At 49.5% G+C, this 17,706-nt stretch overlaps 1 protein-coding gene across 5 annotated transcripts in view; it reads right to left on the bottom strand.

Moving 5' to 3' along the window:
* The window catches only part of LOC132250712 (fatty-acid amide hydrolase 1-like), a 29,586-nt gene extending 16,032 nt beyond the window's left edge, over window positions 1-13,554 (bottom strand). For 3 of the 5 annotated variants that reach the window (XR_009462299.1, XM_059727792.1, XM_059727790.1), the window contains exons 1-6: window positions 11,662-12,015; window positions 11,355-11,468; window positions 7,874-8,017; window positions 6,936-7,069; window positions 5,606-5,812; window positions 4,792-4,832 (exon numbers count right to left, since the gene is read on the bottom strand). Coding sequence is in view for 4 of the 5 variants with exons in the window: in XM_059727792.1 (XP_059583775.1) it covers window positions 4,792-4,832; window positions 5,606-5,812; window positions 6,936-7,069; window positions 7,874-8,017; window positions 11,355-11,468; window positions 11,662-12,000 (979 nt within the window). In the remaining variant the exon portion in view is untranslated. Of the gene's footprint in view, window positions 1-4,791; window positions 4,833-5,605; window positions 5,813-6,935; window positions 7,070-7,873; window positions 8,018-9,177; window positions 9,742-11,354; window positions 11,469-11,661; window positions 12,016-13,292 lie in introns of those variants that run through there. The other 2 variants (XM_059727791.1, XM_059727793.1) reach the window with 2 other exon arrangements.
* Window positions 13,555-17,706: the final 4,152 nt, after the last annotated feature.

Genomic DNA, 17,706 nt, shown 5'->3' on the forward strand with positions numbered 1-17,706 from the left:
GATTTGCAAATGAGAAAGATTCCTGAGCTGTACAGAATGTTCCTTCAATGGGGTTAAAAAGCTGGAAGGAGTCTTTGTTATACATGAAGAAATCCCATGATTTCACTCTATGTTAAGGAGCAGTATATGTCTTCCACCGTTAAGGCGGGGGTGGAGGAGGGGAACACGAGGCATTGTGGGTCAGGATCCAGGGATGGCCAGGGGAAAAGGACTTGGTTGTGGGGGTCTACTACAGGCCTCCTCATCAGGATCAAGAGCTAGACGTTATATTCTCTGGGCAGCTAGCAGATGCCACACAAGCGAGGGAGGCAGTGGTCATGGGAGATCTAAACCACCCAGATATCTGCTGGGAGGAGCAGACAGCCAAAACAAGCCACTCATGGAGGTTCTTACACTGTGTGCAGGACCTCCACCTATCCCAGGTGGTGTCCAGTCCCACCAGAGGTAACGCCTTGCTTGACCTGGTCTTAGCAACAGGGGGTGATCTCATGGGGAACATGCGAGTTCATGGTAGCCTGGGAGATAGTGACTATCACTTGGTTGAGTTCACTATCCAGTGAAGGGTGGGTAACTAGTGGGGCTAAGGTGCTGGACTTCAGAAGGGCCAACTTTAGTAAGGCTAGTTAGTGGAGGGATGCAACTCAAGAACATAGAGCAAATGGGGGTCCAGGAGGGTTGAAGGTATCTCAAGGGAGTGATCCTTGGGGCTCAAAAGAAGTCTATCCCATTACGTAGGAAGGGAGGTAAGGGGGCAAAAAAGCCCCCTTGGCTGAACAGGGAACTCCAGGAGAGTCTGGGGGCAAAGAAAGAGATGTATAGGCAATGGAAGCAGGGAGCAGCCACCAAAGAGGAATCTCTCTCTCTGGCATGCTATTGGAGGAATCTAATACTCATTTTGTTTCTTCTGCCAAAGGCTTTGTGGTCTCTTTCAGGAGATCAAAAGAAGAACCTGGCAACACAGAGCCAAAGAGCTTCCTTTGGTATCCTCTCTAAAAGTGATCTTGGATGTATTTGGGTTGGGCTTGGGAATTGCAGGGAATTGGTCAGACAGGCCAAGGCGGGGCTTGACCTGAGGCTGGCTTCAACAATCAAGGACAACAGAAAGTCCTTCTTCAGGTATATAGCGGGCAAAAGGAAAGCTCAGCGCAACATAGGGCCCCTACAGGACAAATCAGGAAAGTTGGTGGTTGACGTGAGGAAAAAGCAGAGCTCTTCAATGAGTTCTTCGCTTCAGTATTTCTACGTACCGACCAAGCCAATCCCCCCACCTCGATCATTGATGGATGTCCACATGGCACCAGTCTACCTACGGTTAGTTCTGAAATAGTTAAGGAGTTCCTGAAGGAGCTGGATGGGTACAAGTCAGCAGGCCCGGATGACCTCCATCCATGGCTGCTGAAAGAATTGGCCAGTGTCATAGCTGAGCCATTGGCACAACTGTTCAAGTGCTCGTGGTGCTCCAGCCAGGTCCCTGAGGACTGGAGAAGGGCCAATGTGGTGCCCATTTTCAAGAACGAGAGAAGGGATGAGCCAGGTAACTTCAGGCCAGTCAGTCTTACCTCTATTCCTGGGAAAATGCTAGAGAAAATAATCAAAGAACACATTTGTGCAGGCCCAGCAAGGGAAACGATGCTGAGGGGAAACCAGCATGGGTTTTGTCACAGGTAGATCCTGCCTGACAAACCTTGTAGCCTTCTATGACCAGGTCACACACTGCCTGGACATGGGAGCCAAGGCTGATGTCATCTTCCTGGAGTTTAGGAGGGCCTTTGACACAGTTTTGCACCCTATCCTCATTGGGAAGCTAGCAGACTGCCGAGTGGATGCCTACACGGTCAGGTGGGTGGCCAACTGGCTTAGGGACCGCACCAGAGAGTAGTGGTGGATGGTTCCTTCTCAGCCTGGAGGGAGGTGACCGGTGGGGTCCCTCAGGGTTTGGTCCTCGGACCGATAATATTCAATATCTTCATCAGTGATTTGGACGAGGGCGTGGAGAGCACCCTCTCCAAGTTCACTGATGACACCAAGTTATGGGGCAAAGTTAGTACACCGGAGGGCAGGGAGCAGATTCAGGCCGACCTGGACAGTTTGGATCAATGGGCAGAGAGAAATAGGATGCAATTTAATAAAGATAAATGTAAGATACTCCACCTGGGAAGGAGGAATCCCCAGCACACCTGTAGGTTGGGGAGTGTCATAGATTCATAGATGTTAGGGTCGGAAGGGACCTCAATAGATCATCGAGTCCGACCCCCTGCACAAGCAGGAAAGAGCGCTGGGTCTAGATGACCCCAGCTAGATGCTCATCTAACCTCCTCTTGAAGACCCCCATTGTAGGGGAGAGCACCACCCCCCTTGGGAGCCCGTTCCAGACCCTGTCCACTCGATAGATTGTAATGTCCACCCTGTCCTCAGCAGCTCGGAGGCAGAGAGGGATCTTGGAGTCATAACTGACTCCAAGGTGAACATGAGCCGGCAGTGTAATGAGGCCATTAACAAGGCCAATCGCACCTTGCCTTGCATTAGCAGGTGCATGACTAATAGATCAAAGGAGGTGATGCTCCCCCTCTATGCGGCACAGGTCAGGACACAGTTGGAGTACTGCGTCCAGTTTTGGGCACCGAACTTCAAGAGGAATGCGGGGAATCTCGAGAGGGTCCAGATTAGGCCACTCACATGATTAGTGACTTTCGTGATAGACCCTACGGGGGGAGGTTGAGAGAGCTGAATCTCTTCAGCCTCCACAAGGGATGGCTGAGGGGAGAGCTTGTGGCCGCGTATAAATTTATTAGGGGAGGTCAACGGGGAATAGGGGAAGCGCTGTTTACTAAGGTGCCCCAGGGAGTGACTAGGAACAACGGGTGTGAACTAGTTGAGAGTGGATTTAGGTTAGATATTAGGATGAACTTTTTCACAGTAAGTGTGGCCGGGATCTGGAATGGGCTTCCAAGAGAGGTGGTGCTATCACCTAGCTTGGAGGTCTTCAAGAGGAGGCTAGATAGTCACCTAGGTGGGGTCATCTGACCTCGGTCCTCTTTCCTGCCAGGGGCAGGGGGTCGGACACGATGATCCATTGTGGTCCCTTCCGACTCTACAATCTATGAATCTATGATCTATGATCAGATGAGAATTCCAGAAAGAGGTGGACTTAGCTCCAGCCCCCCGACCAATTCTATTGCAAGGAGACAAGCCCCACAGCTGGGCCTGGGAAAGGGACATGAAGCCGGTGCTGGTTAAGGTAAGTGGAGGATTAGGGAAAGAGAAGAGGCAACTCTTCAGGACACCTTCAGATGTGTCTATGGCTCTTGCAAGTAGTTCAGATCTGTTCTCCTGGAAGAATAGCTTTTAGGCTTACCCAGATCTGGTGTTTTATACTGACTTGACTTTTGCTAGAACAAACCAATGGTAAAAACAGCAGAACACCTTTCCCTGAGGGTCACAGGCCAAGGTTTCCCTTTGTATAGACAGAGTGTACAAGGCAAAATGACTCAATCCAAGCCAATGTGGGTATTACTCTTCAGATGAGACTCATGCTATGTAGTTGGGTACTCACCACCCAAGCATGCAAGAGTATGTCTACACTGCTCCCTGGCTTCAAGCACGCTAAACCCAAAATGAGTAGGCCGTACATCTGGGAGCATGAACAAGTTGAATGCTCTTGAACCAGGCCAAGGGGAAGTGGGTAATATCTCACAGACACCAGCTGTGTAGAACCAGAAGGGCCACACTTGCAGACTAGTGCTCAAATAACTGCTAACCTAAGCAAACTATGTTTGTGATGGGCACAGTAGCTGTTGCTCTAAAACGGGTGTACACTTCTCAGCAAAAAAACCCCAGTTGTAAGATGGAAATATCCATGTGTCTTTGGATTGGAGTTTTCCATTTTTGTCTCCATAGGCATGCTGCCAACACATCACTTCCAGTAGCCTAACAAAGAGACATACTCGCTGTCAGGGTGAACCTGGTCACATGGCTATGGTAGCAAGTACTGGGCAGAGGACCAAGGGTAGAGGTCCGAGACCTTCTGCTTTCTGAGACCTGCTGGGTCCCACTTCCCCATACATCATTAGCATGGTCAACCAAGCCCAAGCCAAATACATCCAAGATCGCTTTTAGAGAGGATACCAAAGGAAGCTCTCTGGCTCTGGCTTGCCAGGCTCTTCTTTTGATCTCCTGAAAGAGACCACAAAGCCTTTGGCAGAAGAAACAGGGGTCCGGATAGTCTTCCTAATTGGGGGGTGGCAAGCACAGCTATGCAAGGCCTTAAATGCCTTTTTACCAACGCTCGGAGTATGGGGAACAAACAGGAGGAACTCAGGCATCAAATTTAGGTGTGATTAGTCAAAGCGTATTAATGCACGTGTAGATGCGACCTGGCACTAACTTTAGTGCGGGGTCTGCCCAGGTGACTAGGGGCACATGGCAGGGCTGCAGGGACTTGGCACTAACTTTAGTGCCAAGTCTCTGCACGTGTATACACCTGCCAAAAATTGTTTAATGCACGTTAGCTTAATGCACATTAAAATTAAACGCATGTGTAGATGTGCCCATTTCCTGGCATTGTCCCCCTCCTTTTCCTGTGGTAGGCTAGGCTGCTATATCTTGTGGTTGTGTCAGGGTTGACTGTGTAGTGTCACTACTAGGTTAGACAGTGGATTTGTATGGGATGGTTTGGATAGGGATGATCATGCCTCAGGCAGGGGTTGGACTACATGACCTTCAGAGGTCTCTTCCAGCCCTACTTTTCTATGATTCTAGTTTTCAGGAGACCATTGGTGGTAAAAATCCTACCTGATTTTTGCCCCCGAAGAATGGCAACCATTCCTTTCTGGCTGTGGAAAGAACACAGAAGCACAAACAGCAGAAGAAAGATTGCTTTTAACAGGGAAGGGTGGTTGTGAGTAAGACTGACAACAAATGGGACATTTGCCCTTCCTTGGCACATGCTACAAACACGCAGACTAGAATGTGTGTTCTAGCTTGCAATAACCCCAAAATAAACAGAGATCCTGAGATTATAGGGAAAAATAATTCAGGCCTGGTTGAAAAAGATTTAGGTAGCAAAAACTAAAGCCAAAGTTCTCGCAGTCCCAAGCCAGGACATTTTTCCCCAAAACATTCTTATCTGGGACTGAAATGTCCTAGGTTGAAGTCCCTGGCATATGAAAAAAAGACTGAACGTTAAAGCTTTCAGCTGGGAACTTGCAAAGAGGCCCAAGGGAAAACTAGTTATTCATCTTCTACAGTAATAGAAGTGGTCTTCCTAATGCCTTTGGTTTCCTTTGGAAATGCAAACCTCTGCTTGCATAGGGACACATGGGGTGAAGGGAACTGCACTGGAAGAGAGTTTTGCCTGGGTCCCTTTTTTTAGATGGGGGAAAAAGAGACCTTTGAGTTGCAGAAAGCTCGTCTATAGAAGACTAGCATGAAAATATCCTTAAAGATGTTCTCACTGAACGTGCTGGCATTGTCAGGCTGCTACCAGGCATGGATACTTCCTACCCATGGGTTAATTCCTGACCCTCTCACTGAGATTTCACTTTAGAGTGATCTTCATTGAAGCCCAGGTTGCTGCCAGGGCAAAGGACCAAGGTGTCTGGGGTACCTGAGTCTGGACCCAGTGGGTTTAAATGCACAGATCCCACAGAAAGCAGCTGGGATTCGAAGACTCCCTCCTATATCAGTCCCAATGCCCAGGATGGATCCTCCACTCCCGATCAGGGCCCCTTCTCCACCGCTGGAACCACCAGGCGATCTGGTGTGGTTCAGAGGGTTCGCTGTAGGCCCAAAGATGACGTTACTGCAGTCATAGCTAGAATGAGAAAGAAGCTTCAGTGTTTACGTACCTCGTGATCTGGTCTGGAGACCAGTGAAGTCCAAAGGAGCCTTTAGTCAGGTCCTTGGTATAGGGCTGAGAAATTTCTGCAGTGTAGTATTTTTTACTTGAGATTTGTCAAAAAGGCATATGTTGTGCAAGCAGAAGCTGTTTGTCATTAAGTCTTTTTTTTCCCAGTTTTTTACTGGGGGGGAGGCCTTAAAATGGGAAAAATACTGCATTTACTTGCATGCCACGTGTACCTTTTCCCCCCCAAAAATGTGCCTTCCAAAATGTAGGTGCTTGTCTTAAGCAAGGAAGCAAATTTCTGCACTTAATAATGCATAGGGATGCTATAATGCCTGCTGGGACTGGCTCTCTATGCCTGGCGTGGGAGAGGAGGGGTGGCGTGCACTGTTCAGCATCATTGTTCATTTTAACCCTTTCACAGCTGCTGCCAAATTGGCAGTAGCTTTTAGCCAGGCAGCTCTGCCCAGGATTTAGCCATGAGGTCAGGATCCCCCGTGGTTAGGATTTAGCCATGATGCAAGAAAAATCTTTGTATTTCATTCAGCCTCCCCAAAACACAGTGCATGTGTAATTTGAGGGCACATGGCATGCAAGGAGATATGGTAATAGTAGAATGAATAACATCTTTATTTGATTGAAATTAGAGTACCTTCACAGCTGGAATCGTCGCTGGTAGAGCAGGGGCGGGCGATTATTTTGGGCAGAGGACCACTTACTGAGTTTTGGCAAGCCATCGAGGGCCGCGTGACAGGCAGCCCAGGGCAGATAAATATTAAGTTTCTAAATTTTGTAGGGGCCCCGCGGGCTGGATAGAATGACCAGGCAGGCTGCATGTGGCCCCTGGGCCACGTTTTGCCCACCCCTGTGGTAGCGAAATAGGGGAAATTGGAGGGGGAAAAGAAATAGCTGACCCCACCCATTACGGTTTCAGTGACATTTGGAATGTTTTCAAGATGTGTCCTTAGCAGCTCTTAGGAAACTTTTTAACTGATTAAAAATCTAGGTCAAAATAATCCTGGCCCAAAAGTCGGCAGAAGATATTTGCTTTGCCCATGAAAACTGGATCCATTCGAAAGTTGTTCCAATTTACCTCAGCAAGCCCTGAGGTACGTTGCTCTTCGCAAAGGGAATGGCGCCCTGTCTCTTCAAGACCTGGACCACCACGCTGTCCTCGGCAGCAGGACGATTGAGGTTCTTCAGAAACCCCATTGTGGAATCATGTCCCTGAAAAGCAGAAAGCAGACACAGGTAGCCGGGCCCGATTTGAAACCTCCTTCATGCCTCAAGAGCAATGATTGGCACCATGTACTCATAGGAGCTAGTTCTGTGGTCTGGTTTTAATGAAATGTGAATTGGGATATTTTCACAGTACAAGCTCTACATAACGACTCCCCACCTGCAATGGGACCAGAAGAAAAGCTCGTTAAAGGAGAACCTTCAGTATAAAAGTGAGAACCAATTTGCTGCATCGTAACAATGCGAAAAGAAATCCTTCTCTGCTGTTGGGATTGTTCAAATGGGGGTTGGTGATGAATGGGGTTGGCTATGATGCGGTTGGACTGTGTTAATAAGCACTGAGTAAACGGATATGCCTATGGAGACAACCTGTCACATAGGTTGTGGAAGTCCAAGAAAGGTATTGTAACTGGCTTGGCTAGGCATGTGACAATGTGAAAATTGGCTATATTCCCACTTGCTGGGATACTGCAAACAGGAATATTGTGACCTGGACATAGCTCTGTCCTTAGGATACCACTTTCTGAGTCATGCCGTTCACATGCCTGCAGTCTGGTTCTTAACGAGAAGGGAACTTTTTGACAGAGAGACTGTTTCATGAGCATGACCTGCCCTAGGGAAACTGTCAGGAAGACTTCTCTTAACCACTGTGATCCTCATATAGGTCAAAAGCGGGGATTACCACTGAGATTTGAAACCATGAAGATCTAAAGATGATACCAATCCATCTCAATGTCCAAACTGACTGATCTCCTCTGAGAATTTCAGCCACAAAAGCGATGCGTGCTATACCTTGCACTCAATGGAATCCTTCACGCTGACCGGGATCCCGTACAACAAGCCCTTCTTCTCCTGCTTCTTCACTTCCTGAAGCTGAGACTCGCACTCCTGGAGAAAGTCAGTCAGACAGTTGATGTCCTTGTTCACTTGAAAGGCCTTTGAAAAGATGACAAAGCCCGTCAGGAGGGGGATAGAGGTTGGAGGCGGAAGCCAGCTGAATTTTGAAGCTGGTTTCCTCTGAGCAAGAAACACAGTAAAATCTGGTTGATTTGCGGCTCTAAGGGCATTAGTAGTAATGCCTAACTACCCAATTATAAGATGATGCAGAGTTTTTGGTTGTAGCCATGCTGGTCTAAGAACATAAGCAGGCAAGTTTCTTTGAGTATCTTTTATTAGACCAACTGAGTAGCTTGAAAAAAGTTCTTTGCAAGCTTTTGGGTGTAATTACCCTTCTCCAGGAATAGGGAAGACTCCCTATGAAGGGTTATTGCGCCCGAAAGCTTACAAAGAGCTTTTTCCCAACTATTTTGTTGGCCTAATAAAAGATACCACATCTACCCAAAGAACCTTGCCTGCCAAGATGATGTAGACAAACTCTTGATGAGGTTGCTTTCTATAGAAATGATATGATGATGGAGTAAAATAATTAGTCAAAGGTTTTTGCTCTGCACTTGTGGCCAAAAGAGAAGATACTTCTGTAAAACTGACTGCTTGATTGTCTGCTAGAAGAGCCCAGAAAAGCTGAAGAATATCTAATGCTTTGTGGGCACCATTTGGCTTGAAGATGCATGGCAGAAACTTATAGTTTCCTAGTTGGTAGGGGCGGAAGGGACCTGAGCAGATCATCAAGTCTTACCCCGTGCCATGGCAGGAAAGGATGTTGGGGTCAAACAACCCCGGCAAGGTGTCTGTCTAGCCTCCTTTTGAAGACCCCCAGGGTAGGAGCGAGCACCACTTCCCTTGGAAGTTGGTTCCAGATCCTAGCTGCCCTGACCGCGAAGTAGCGCCTCCTGATGTCTAGTCTGAATCTGCTCTCCGTCAACTTATGGCCGTTATTCCTTGTTACTCCCAGTAGTGCTCGGGGGAACGGGGACTCTCCCATAGCCTGCTGGTCCCCCCTGGTAAGTTTATAGATGGCCATGAGATCCCCTCTCAGCCTTCTCTTGTGGAGGCTGAACAGATTCAGGTCCCGCGGCCTCCCCTCGTAGGGCTTGCCCTGCTGCCCCGGATCATGCGGGTGGCCTCCTCTGGACCCTCTCCGTGCTGTCCACATCCCTCCTGAAGTGCGGTGCCCAGAACTGGATGCAGTACTCCACCTGCGGCCTGACCAGTGTCGCGTAGAGGGGGAGGATCTCCTCCTTGGACCTGCTCGTGATGCATCTGTGGATCCATGACAAGGTGCGGTTAGCCTTCCTGACTGTGTCCCTACATGGTGGCCCATGTTCATTTTGGAGTCTATAACGACTCCAAGATCCTTTTCTGCCTCTGCACTGATGAGAAGGGAGTTCTCCAGCCTGTAGGTGTCCTCCCTGGTGATAGACCCTCCCTTCCATCGGGTGTATGCCTCCCTTTTAGTTTTGAGACGTTCCTGGATGCTTTTGGTGAGCCATGGGGGCTTTTGAGCACTCTTTCCCCCATTGATCCATGTTGGGATTGCTACCATTCGGACTTGGAGGATCGTCTCCTTCAGGAACAACCACTCGTCTTGAACTCTCAACTCCCCACCCCTCCAGGACCTCAGTGCCTCCCTGACTAGTCTCCTTAGCTCAATGAAATCCGCCCTTCTGAAGTCCAGGGCTGGGCCTTACTGCAGGCCTTTGCCACTCTGTGCTGGATGGTGAATTCCAATAGGCAATGATCGCTATCGCCAGGTGGTCAAGCACCCACAGTCCCCTCACCCGGTCATCGCCTGTGGTCATAGAAGGCTACCAGGTTGGTCTGGTGACTAATTAGCAGGAGCAAACGCCACTGTGATTTAGTCTGGGAGCCCATGTAGCAAGACTCATATCGCTTTAACAGCTGACAAATTAGCCAAATTGTTCTGTGTACAAATCACAGGACTCTGGCAGGGATTAAATACATTGGCAGACCACAGTGTCCTGAGTTATGCTAGTGAGTGATTAACCAGATTTCACTGTAGTGCCAAATTCCCCAGGTTTTTGGGGCAGGTTTACTGAGGACAATTTTCCCCCTAACTATGCCAAAAGGTCACAAGGGAAAGAACATTGGGCCACATCGCAAATTATATAAAATGATGCATCTCAGAAGAGCTATGAAGTGTTGCACCGGCTGGTGTGGCACAGACCAGGAGTTTGCTTTTGATAAGATTCTTGAGAATCTCATTTTATAATCATCGTAATGAATCAGCTATTGACTATTTTAGCTATATGGTTTTAATACAGTAAATCTATTCAGCCTTGAGTGTCTCCCAGCCCTTTTTCAATGCTCTTTTATTCTCTTTCCCTCCGTCTTGATCACGGAGGACAATGAAAAGACAAAAAACCCAAAGTGCTTTACATCTCCATAAAATACTGCTCACTTAACCCAGATAACTCATACCCATATGACTCATGGATACGCATGTCAAGGTGAGGTCTCACTGGTGATTTCACTGAGGGTGAAGTTACACGTTACACTTCGACATGCTAAATCTGTGTAATGTTAGCCAGTGTTAAAGTTAGCACATGCTGTGAGCAGTTGCACATTAGAAGTTAATACCATTTCTTTCCTGCATCGCTCTGACTTGCCACTACCGAGCTGGTGAGCAGCCAGGATGCCTGGGTCTTATCCCTGCTATGGGTGGTGGGGTGCTGGGAGTAGTGCAACCTGGGATGCCAGAGAATTGCAATTTGCTTGTTTTACCTCCTTGGAGCACATTTAAGTTACCCTCACAGAAGCTACGTCGCACAGCCCAGAGTTAACCCTCTCTTGAAGTGGTGTAAGTTTGAGGGGTTCAGAAGGCACTTAGCATGAGCTTTAACATGTGATCGCTCATCTTATAAGTGCCCTTAGCATGGTCTGAGTCTATATGCAAACCCACAGGTATGGTTTGCTGACCTTTGTTTCTCCCAAGCTGCTGAAGGCTCCCCAGCAGTTTCTGTAGCAGGGAGTAATGAACAACTATGCAAGTCCTAACAAGCCAGGAGTCAGATTGTGAAGAGGCTAAGGACACACCACATCAGGAAAGGAGCATCATGACCTCAGGGGAGTAGGAATTGTCATATAGCACAAGTAGAAATCCCCCACCCAAAAAGGATTCTTAATTCTGTAGGCAGAAACATTACAACTCCCTCTCTTTGGGGCCACCTTGAATTTGGGGTAACCCAAAGCATTCACTCTGTTGGACTTTAGACAATGTAGGGGGCTTTGGGAATTGGCTCTGTTTGCAGTGAAGAGCATCCTCCTTTTAGACACTTGTCCCTCCCTCCCCCTGACCCTCAAGTCAGGTATAACATGGGGGACAACCAGCCTTGCAAATACGTGCATTTCTCACCTTGTCCAGGTAGGTGTAAAGGACATGTTCTGGAGGAAGAGACCCGGTCCTGAGTTCCTCAGAGAGCTCCACGAGAGGGAGAGAGAGGATGCGATCAGCTTCTACCCCAGGATTCTGAGGGAGGGAGGGAGGGAGGAGAAAACACAGGAGCTGGACTTTATGGTCAAAGAAATACCGTACAACAGCACAGAGGTTTGAAACAGATGCTGTGTTCCACCCCAGAAGCATCTGCATTTCAGCAGCAGGTGAAACAATCCTTCTGTGTTGCCCCAGTTAAATACACGTGCAATAAAGACAACCTACATACCACCCCTGAGGTTGGCCTGGACCATCCTGGAGGCCAGGATACAACATCCCTATTAAATGAGGTTTGGCTGGACCATCCTAGAGGCCAGGGGTGCCCAACTTGTGGCACTTGAGCCAGAAGGGACACAGGTAGCCTTGGTGCAGACAATTGGGGAGAGGACAGGCAGCACAGGGGTAGATGGGGCAGAAAGCAGAGCAGCAGATCAGATGGGGGAGAGGATGAATGGCATTTAGGGAGGGTTGAAGGGCTAATCGGTGGCACGCCTGCCAGAACAGTTGATCCCCTCTGCTGTATGCTTTCCTTATCTATTATGCCAGTTTGCATTGATTGTGTCTGCATCGGGCTGTTCTTGAATACGTTCCAGCTGTTCTGATGTCTCCGGTACCTTCCCCAGGACTTTAGACCTGCGGGTTTCTAACTCCTCCTACCCACGGCATGCCTTCTGGCTCCCACAATGGGCTGGGTTCTTTCCAGCTTGATTCCGTGATAGCAACCTGAATGTGTAGGGTCAAAGGCAGTGAAGAAACATGCAGTAGGGGCCAAGAAAACAAGCCATGAAGTTTGCATGGTTCATCCTTTACCAGTTGCCCCAGGAATCACCTCTTCCCTTACGCTTCCAGAGAAGCTCTGGAGAATTCAGTAGGGAACCAGATCCCTTTTCATAGGATCATAGAGAAGTGGGGCTGGAAGGGACCTCCAGAGGTCATCTAGTCCAACCCCCTGCCATCAGGCAGGATCATCTCTATCCAAACCATCCCATACAATCCATAATCTAAACTCTACATAAGACTGCCCTCAACCCTGACACAACACAGACCTGCCACCCTAACCTGGCACAGGTAAAGCTGGGGGACCACAGCAACCCCTTTTACCAGAGATAATGATAATAATAATCAGACTTGTTGCAAAAGTCTTTATCACATCTGTGGTATCCATGTCTTTAAATAGTTCATCCTCAATTGATAACGTTGCCAGTCCCATATATCTGCAATATTAAAACTTTTTTTTTTTTTGCACCTCTCTGGACAGGCTGCTTCAGTGCTTTACTGTCCTCCTGGTGAGAGAGTTTTTCCTAATATCCAACGTCAACTTCCCTTGCTGCAGCTGGAGCCCATTGCTCCTTGTCCTGTCTTCTGCCCCCACCGAGACCAGCCCAGCTCCATCCTCTTTGTAACCCCCCTGCAGGGAGGTGAAGGCTGCTATTCAATCTCGCTCGGTCGTCTCTTCTCTGGACTAAATCAGCCCAGTTCCCTCAGCCTCTCCTCCCCAGTCATGCCCCCGAGTCCACAAACCATTATCATTGCCCTCCGCTGGACTCTCTCCAATGTGTCCACATCCTTTCTGTAGTGGGGGCCACAGCTGGACACCGGACTCCAGATGTGTCCTCCCCAGTGCTGAATAGAGGGGAAGAATCACTGCCCTTGATCCACTGGCAATGCCCCCACAGCTGTGTGTAGCTGCACCCCAAATATTGTGTGACACCCTTAAAAGGATCTCACAGCCCCCCAGGGGACAGAATCACCGGACTAAGGGAAGGGTCATCTCCAGCCCATTGGGAGAGGGTGCAGGGTGCTGGGCAGCCTGTGGTCTCTCCTGGGGGGGTTCATGGCAGCCCTGCTGGGGGCACCTACCTGCTCCCTAAATGTCAAGGCAGCCTTCTGCATCCGCTCCAGCCTCTGCTCTCTCTTCCTCCTGGCTTCTTCCACCTGCTTCCAGAGCGCTGCTCTCCTCTTCCAGCGCAGCAGCCAGATGGTGACCACCAAGCAGCACAGCACCGCAGTGCCCAGGTAGGGATTGAGCCACGTCTCTCCGGGGAAAGGCATCTTGCTCCCACAGAGAGCACCAGGCCTGGGTACTGGACCTGTCCCTGCCGCTTCCCAGCCCTGGATCACGAGGCAGGGAGCCCGCAGGAGGGATCTTGGAGCCTCTCCAAGGCACAGGTGAAATGCTGCCATCCACAGGGGGATGGAGGCATCTCTCTGCCTCTGCAAAAGCCTCCAGATCCTCTTTAATTCCTCCTCAGTGCCATCCTTTGGAAGCCCCCGGCCTCTCCCCCCACCCCAGATTGCCTGCACACTGCGAGGTCTTGCAGACAGGGGTAGAGATGGCTTGCAAAGAGGCTTCTCAAAGGCACTGCTCTTCCCAGGTAGAAGCTGGCAAGCCCCTGGTGCTTCTTTGCAGAGGGGCTCTGCTGCTCGACCCGACCCCCAGCACCTTGTCAGCTGCTCCTAAGCGCTACGGAGGACTCGCCCTGGCCAGCCAGTCTTGCCATAAACCGAAGCAACGGGAAAAACAATAAAAGAGCAAGCTCCCTTCCTCCCATCTGCTGGGGAAATGAGCCTTCCTCCTTTTCTTGGCAATGGAAGATGCAGGCGCTGCAGCCCACAGCAAGGTTCCTGATGCTCTCTGGCACCTGGCCCATTGCTAACATCTTCTGAAGAAGAAACCCCTTGCAGGCAGTTATACCTTTTTATTTTAGCGGGGGGCAAGGGAATCGTGGAGAGTCCAAATCATCATCCAGTGCAGCACGGGCCCACCCAGGGGCAAGGCAAGGCAGTGAGAAGCAGCTGGGAGGTGCAAGGGGATGTCCTTCTGCCTGGGTTTTTCGCAGTTCAGCAACAGGAGGGAGAGCTGCTGTGGAGGCTGGGCTGGCAGCAGGGCTTTTGCTGCTGTTTTCTGCCTTTTGGTTCCTCCGTTCTCCTGTGGTACCACGGACAAGGCTACCGCAGGAGGCTACCGCCAAGGCTCAGGTCAGAAGACTATAGTTATTTTGCTAGGTGGGACCTTCAGCTGGTAACTGTATGGGATTGGCACCATGCTCTCGAAAAGGCTCTTCATGCAAACAGCTACATGGGACCCATGGTTTCAACCCCGGGATTTCAAAGGGGAATGCAGAGAGTCGAAGACACGGCTTTCGGGGTGCTGCTTGGCAGGGATTTCTGCTCATCTCATGTCCTGCTGTGTGGCTCAGGTAGCACGACCATGCCAACGAGGTGGAAGGTTTTGGAGGGTTTTTTTGCTGCTAAAACCTGATGGGCCCTTTACCCTTTTCCCAGGGCTCTCTGATTCGAAAGTCCCCTCAGGCCTGACCTGCTGCATCTGTTCTGCGTCGCTGCACCCACGGTGAATGCTCCAGGGCTGGTGGATCTAGGGCTAAGCAACGTGTGTCCTCACGGAGCGTTCCCTACCCTGCCTTAATCCCTGCGTGGAGTAAGGAGAGCAAACTGAATCCCTCCAGGAGCCATCAGCTTTGTCTCAGCAAGCCCTAGCCGTACATATCATGATCCTCACGGCTCCTTGCAGTGGGGAGCTCTTGAATTGTCTCCACTCTGCGCTTTGTACTTTGTAGTTGTTAGGGGCTGGAAAGGACCTTACAGATCATTGTCCAGCCCCCCTGCATACAGAGAGGCCTTTTCCCTTTGAATAACCCCCCAGAGGTAGCTTATGTGATACCTGGAACCGTTGTGTCAGGTATCCATAGATTCATAGATGTTCGGGTCGGAAGCGACCTCAGTAGGTCATCGAGTCTGACCCCTGCCCTGGGCAGGAAAGAGCGCTGGGGTCAGACGACCCCGGCTAGGTTGTAGCCGCATCGGTCTAAAGGCAAAGGGAATCCGAACTTGTGGTAGAGGTGCTATCTTGTATTAGACCAACTAGATTTTTGCAAAGAAAACAGTTCTTTCATTGCAAACTTTTGGGCACAAGCACCCTGGTCTACATGGAGCCGTTGACCTCCGAGTCAGGCCTCGCTTGAGTGGTGACGCTTGTCTCCTCAGTAGAAGAGGTGCAGAGGAGGCTGGGACGACCCATTTCGGAGTGCGGTCGCATCATAGGTATAGTGTAATGTTGAGGAAGCCTTTCAGGCTGGTGTAGCCCTTGACCTGGGGGTCCACGGTGGGTTTGTGTGATGCAGACACCTGCCCCCTGGAACTATACTGACACAGCCCATAGATGAGACCCCTGGACTAGCTAGTTGTATTCTGTGCACAGCTCCGGTATTAACTCCACGTGCCCCGGGGTAAGGGTCACCCTCTTCATCCTTCATTTGCTCCTCAAAAAGTGTGTGTGTGGGGAGGGGGGAGAGGGGGGTGTTCCCTTCCGTGCAGATCCCTGGATGGAAAGGACCACTTGGCCGCGTCTATAAGAGACACATAATGTGCAGTAGCCTAATCACACGGTGTGGTAGTGCGTCACAGCACAGACGGTGCTAATACACGACTGCACCGTATCATCAGGCTAATGCGCTGTAGCAGCACTCAAAAGGCGTTCGCTGGCACGACTGCGCAGTAACTGTAGTCACTGCACACTTATTTAGTACTTCATTAAGCAAGTACTGAATTAATGCGCAGTAACTACTGTGGATTAACGAACGTGTAGACGTGGCCCTTGAGAACCAAACGATTGCTACCTGAAGTGACTCCCAGCCAGTCATCAAGAGGCTCCATTTCCTGGGACCCTTTTTGTTGGGGGGTCTCTGCCTGCTTTTCCGAACAGCAACGGAGGGGGGAAAGGTAGACTTGCTGCAGCTTTATAGAGGGGGGGAGTCTGAGGCAGGTGGAGATGAAGGGACATGTTTAAGGTCCCTTGGGACAGAAGAAGGATTAGGATCTCTGCTGAGCAGCTGGCTGCTGGGATGCTAAGCTGGGACTCAGGAGAGCCACGCTCCATTCCCAGCTGTGTCACTAAAGCCAGAAACGGGCTTGGGAGGGGATGGTAGACTCCGAAGTGGTGATGCTGACAACCTCTGCTCAGCCCTCACCGAACCCAGGAGGTGCCTAAACCCCATAGACAGCCCTGTTTAAAGTTCCCTAAGCACTTGACAATCCTCCTTCTGCAGAAGTCCTTCTGTTCGCTCCGTGCTGAGCTCTTTGAAGCTTGCCTATGCCTCCACCTGACACACAGTCGGTGTTAATGAGCCCTAAGGGTAAGTTCTTAATAGAAAGGGCCAAGCTGGCTGGGAGCGCACAGAATGCGCCATCCTTTTTGAAGTCAAGACCAGACTCTTTTCTACACAATCTGCTTTACTGAATAACTTGGAAACAAATAGGTAGAGTTTGCTCTCTTTTGCTATGCAGGATGCCCAAATGGATGGTCACAATCAGGGCTGGATTAACCCTTTAGTGGGCCCTATGCAAACAAAGTCATGGGCCCCTACTTAATACTATCTATCTATCTATCTATCTATCTATCTATCTATCTATCTATCTATCTATGAGATATATATATATACACTCAGTAATTATAATATGTAAAATAAGCACAACTGGGCTCCTTCTTCCCATAGGGCCCTAGACACATGCCTTGTTTACCTATGCACTAATCCAGCCCTGATCGCAATAGTGCTTTCTGGCTTTGCATATAAATAACTATTGTTGTGGGGGTTTTTTTTCATCTCTTCAAACATGATAGAGAAGAGGGAGACCGTGTGAAAGCAAAGGGTTAAGTGAATTTGGGGCTTTTGATTCTCTCCTCCTCACCCATGTGCCCCGGTAGGGGCAGATTTGGCAGCATCTGGTTCTTCTGCGCAGAATTTCTCAACCGGCGTGGACTAGGGAGCGTGACAAAACCAAGTGGGGTTTCCAGGTACAAAATCAAGACGATCCCCACCCCTTGCTTCCAAAAATCCAGGCAAGGGTCTACATAGAGACATCAGGAGATGGTGACCAGGGGTTCAAACTGATAGCATGTCAGAGGAGTTCTTTTTTATTTTTTTAAGCTGCTTATTTTTTTTCCAGGTATGCCGACAAAGCTTTTATTAGGAATGATTTCACCTTTGCATTTTGCCCTAAGAGCACGTGTGGTTTTTATTCATAGGATCCCAGGCACAGAGTGCAAAGTACAACGCAGGTTGCGAAATGGCAGAGGGACTCCAAAGATCTAGATGTTCTTAGAAGTGATTAATGAATGTTTTGAGTAAATAGATTGGTTTAAACTCTTGAGTCAAATCTGACTTGGAGCTGAAGTGCATCAGACTGGCAAAGATACCCAATTTTGATTTAAGCCCCGGGAGATCTGTTCTAATGACCATCTATCCCCGTCCCAGTT

This window comes from Alligator mississippiensis, chromosome 5 (assembly GCF_030867095.1).
Source record: "Alligator mississippiensis isolate rAllMis1 chromosome 5, rAllMis1, whole genome shotgun sequence".
Lineage (NCBI taxonomy): Eukaryota > Metazoa > Chordata > Crocodylia > Alligatoridae > Alligator > Alligator mississippiensis.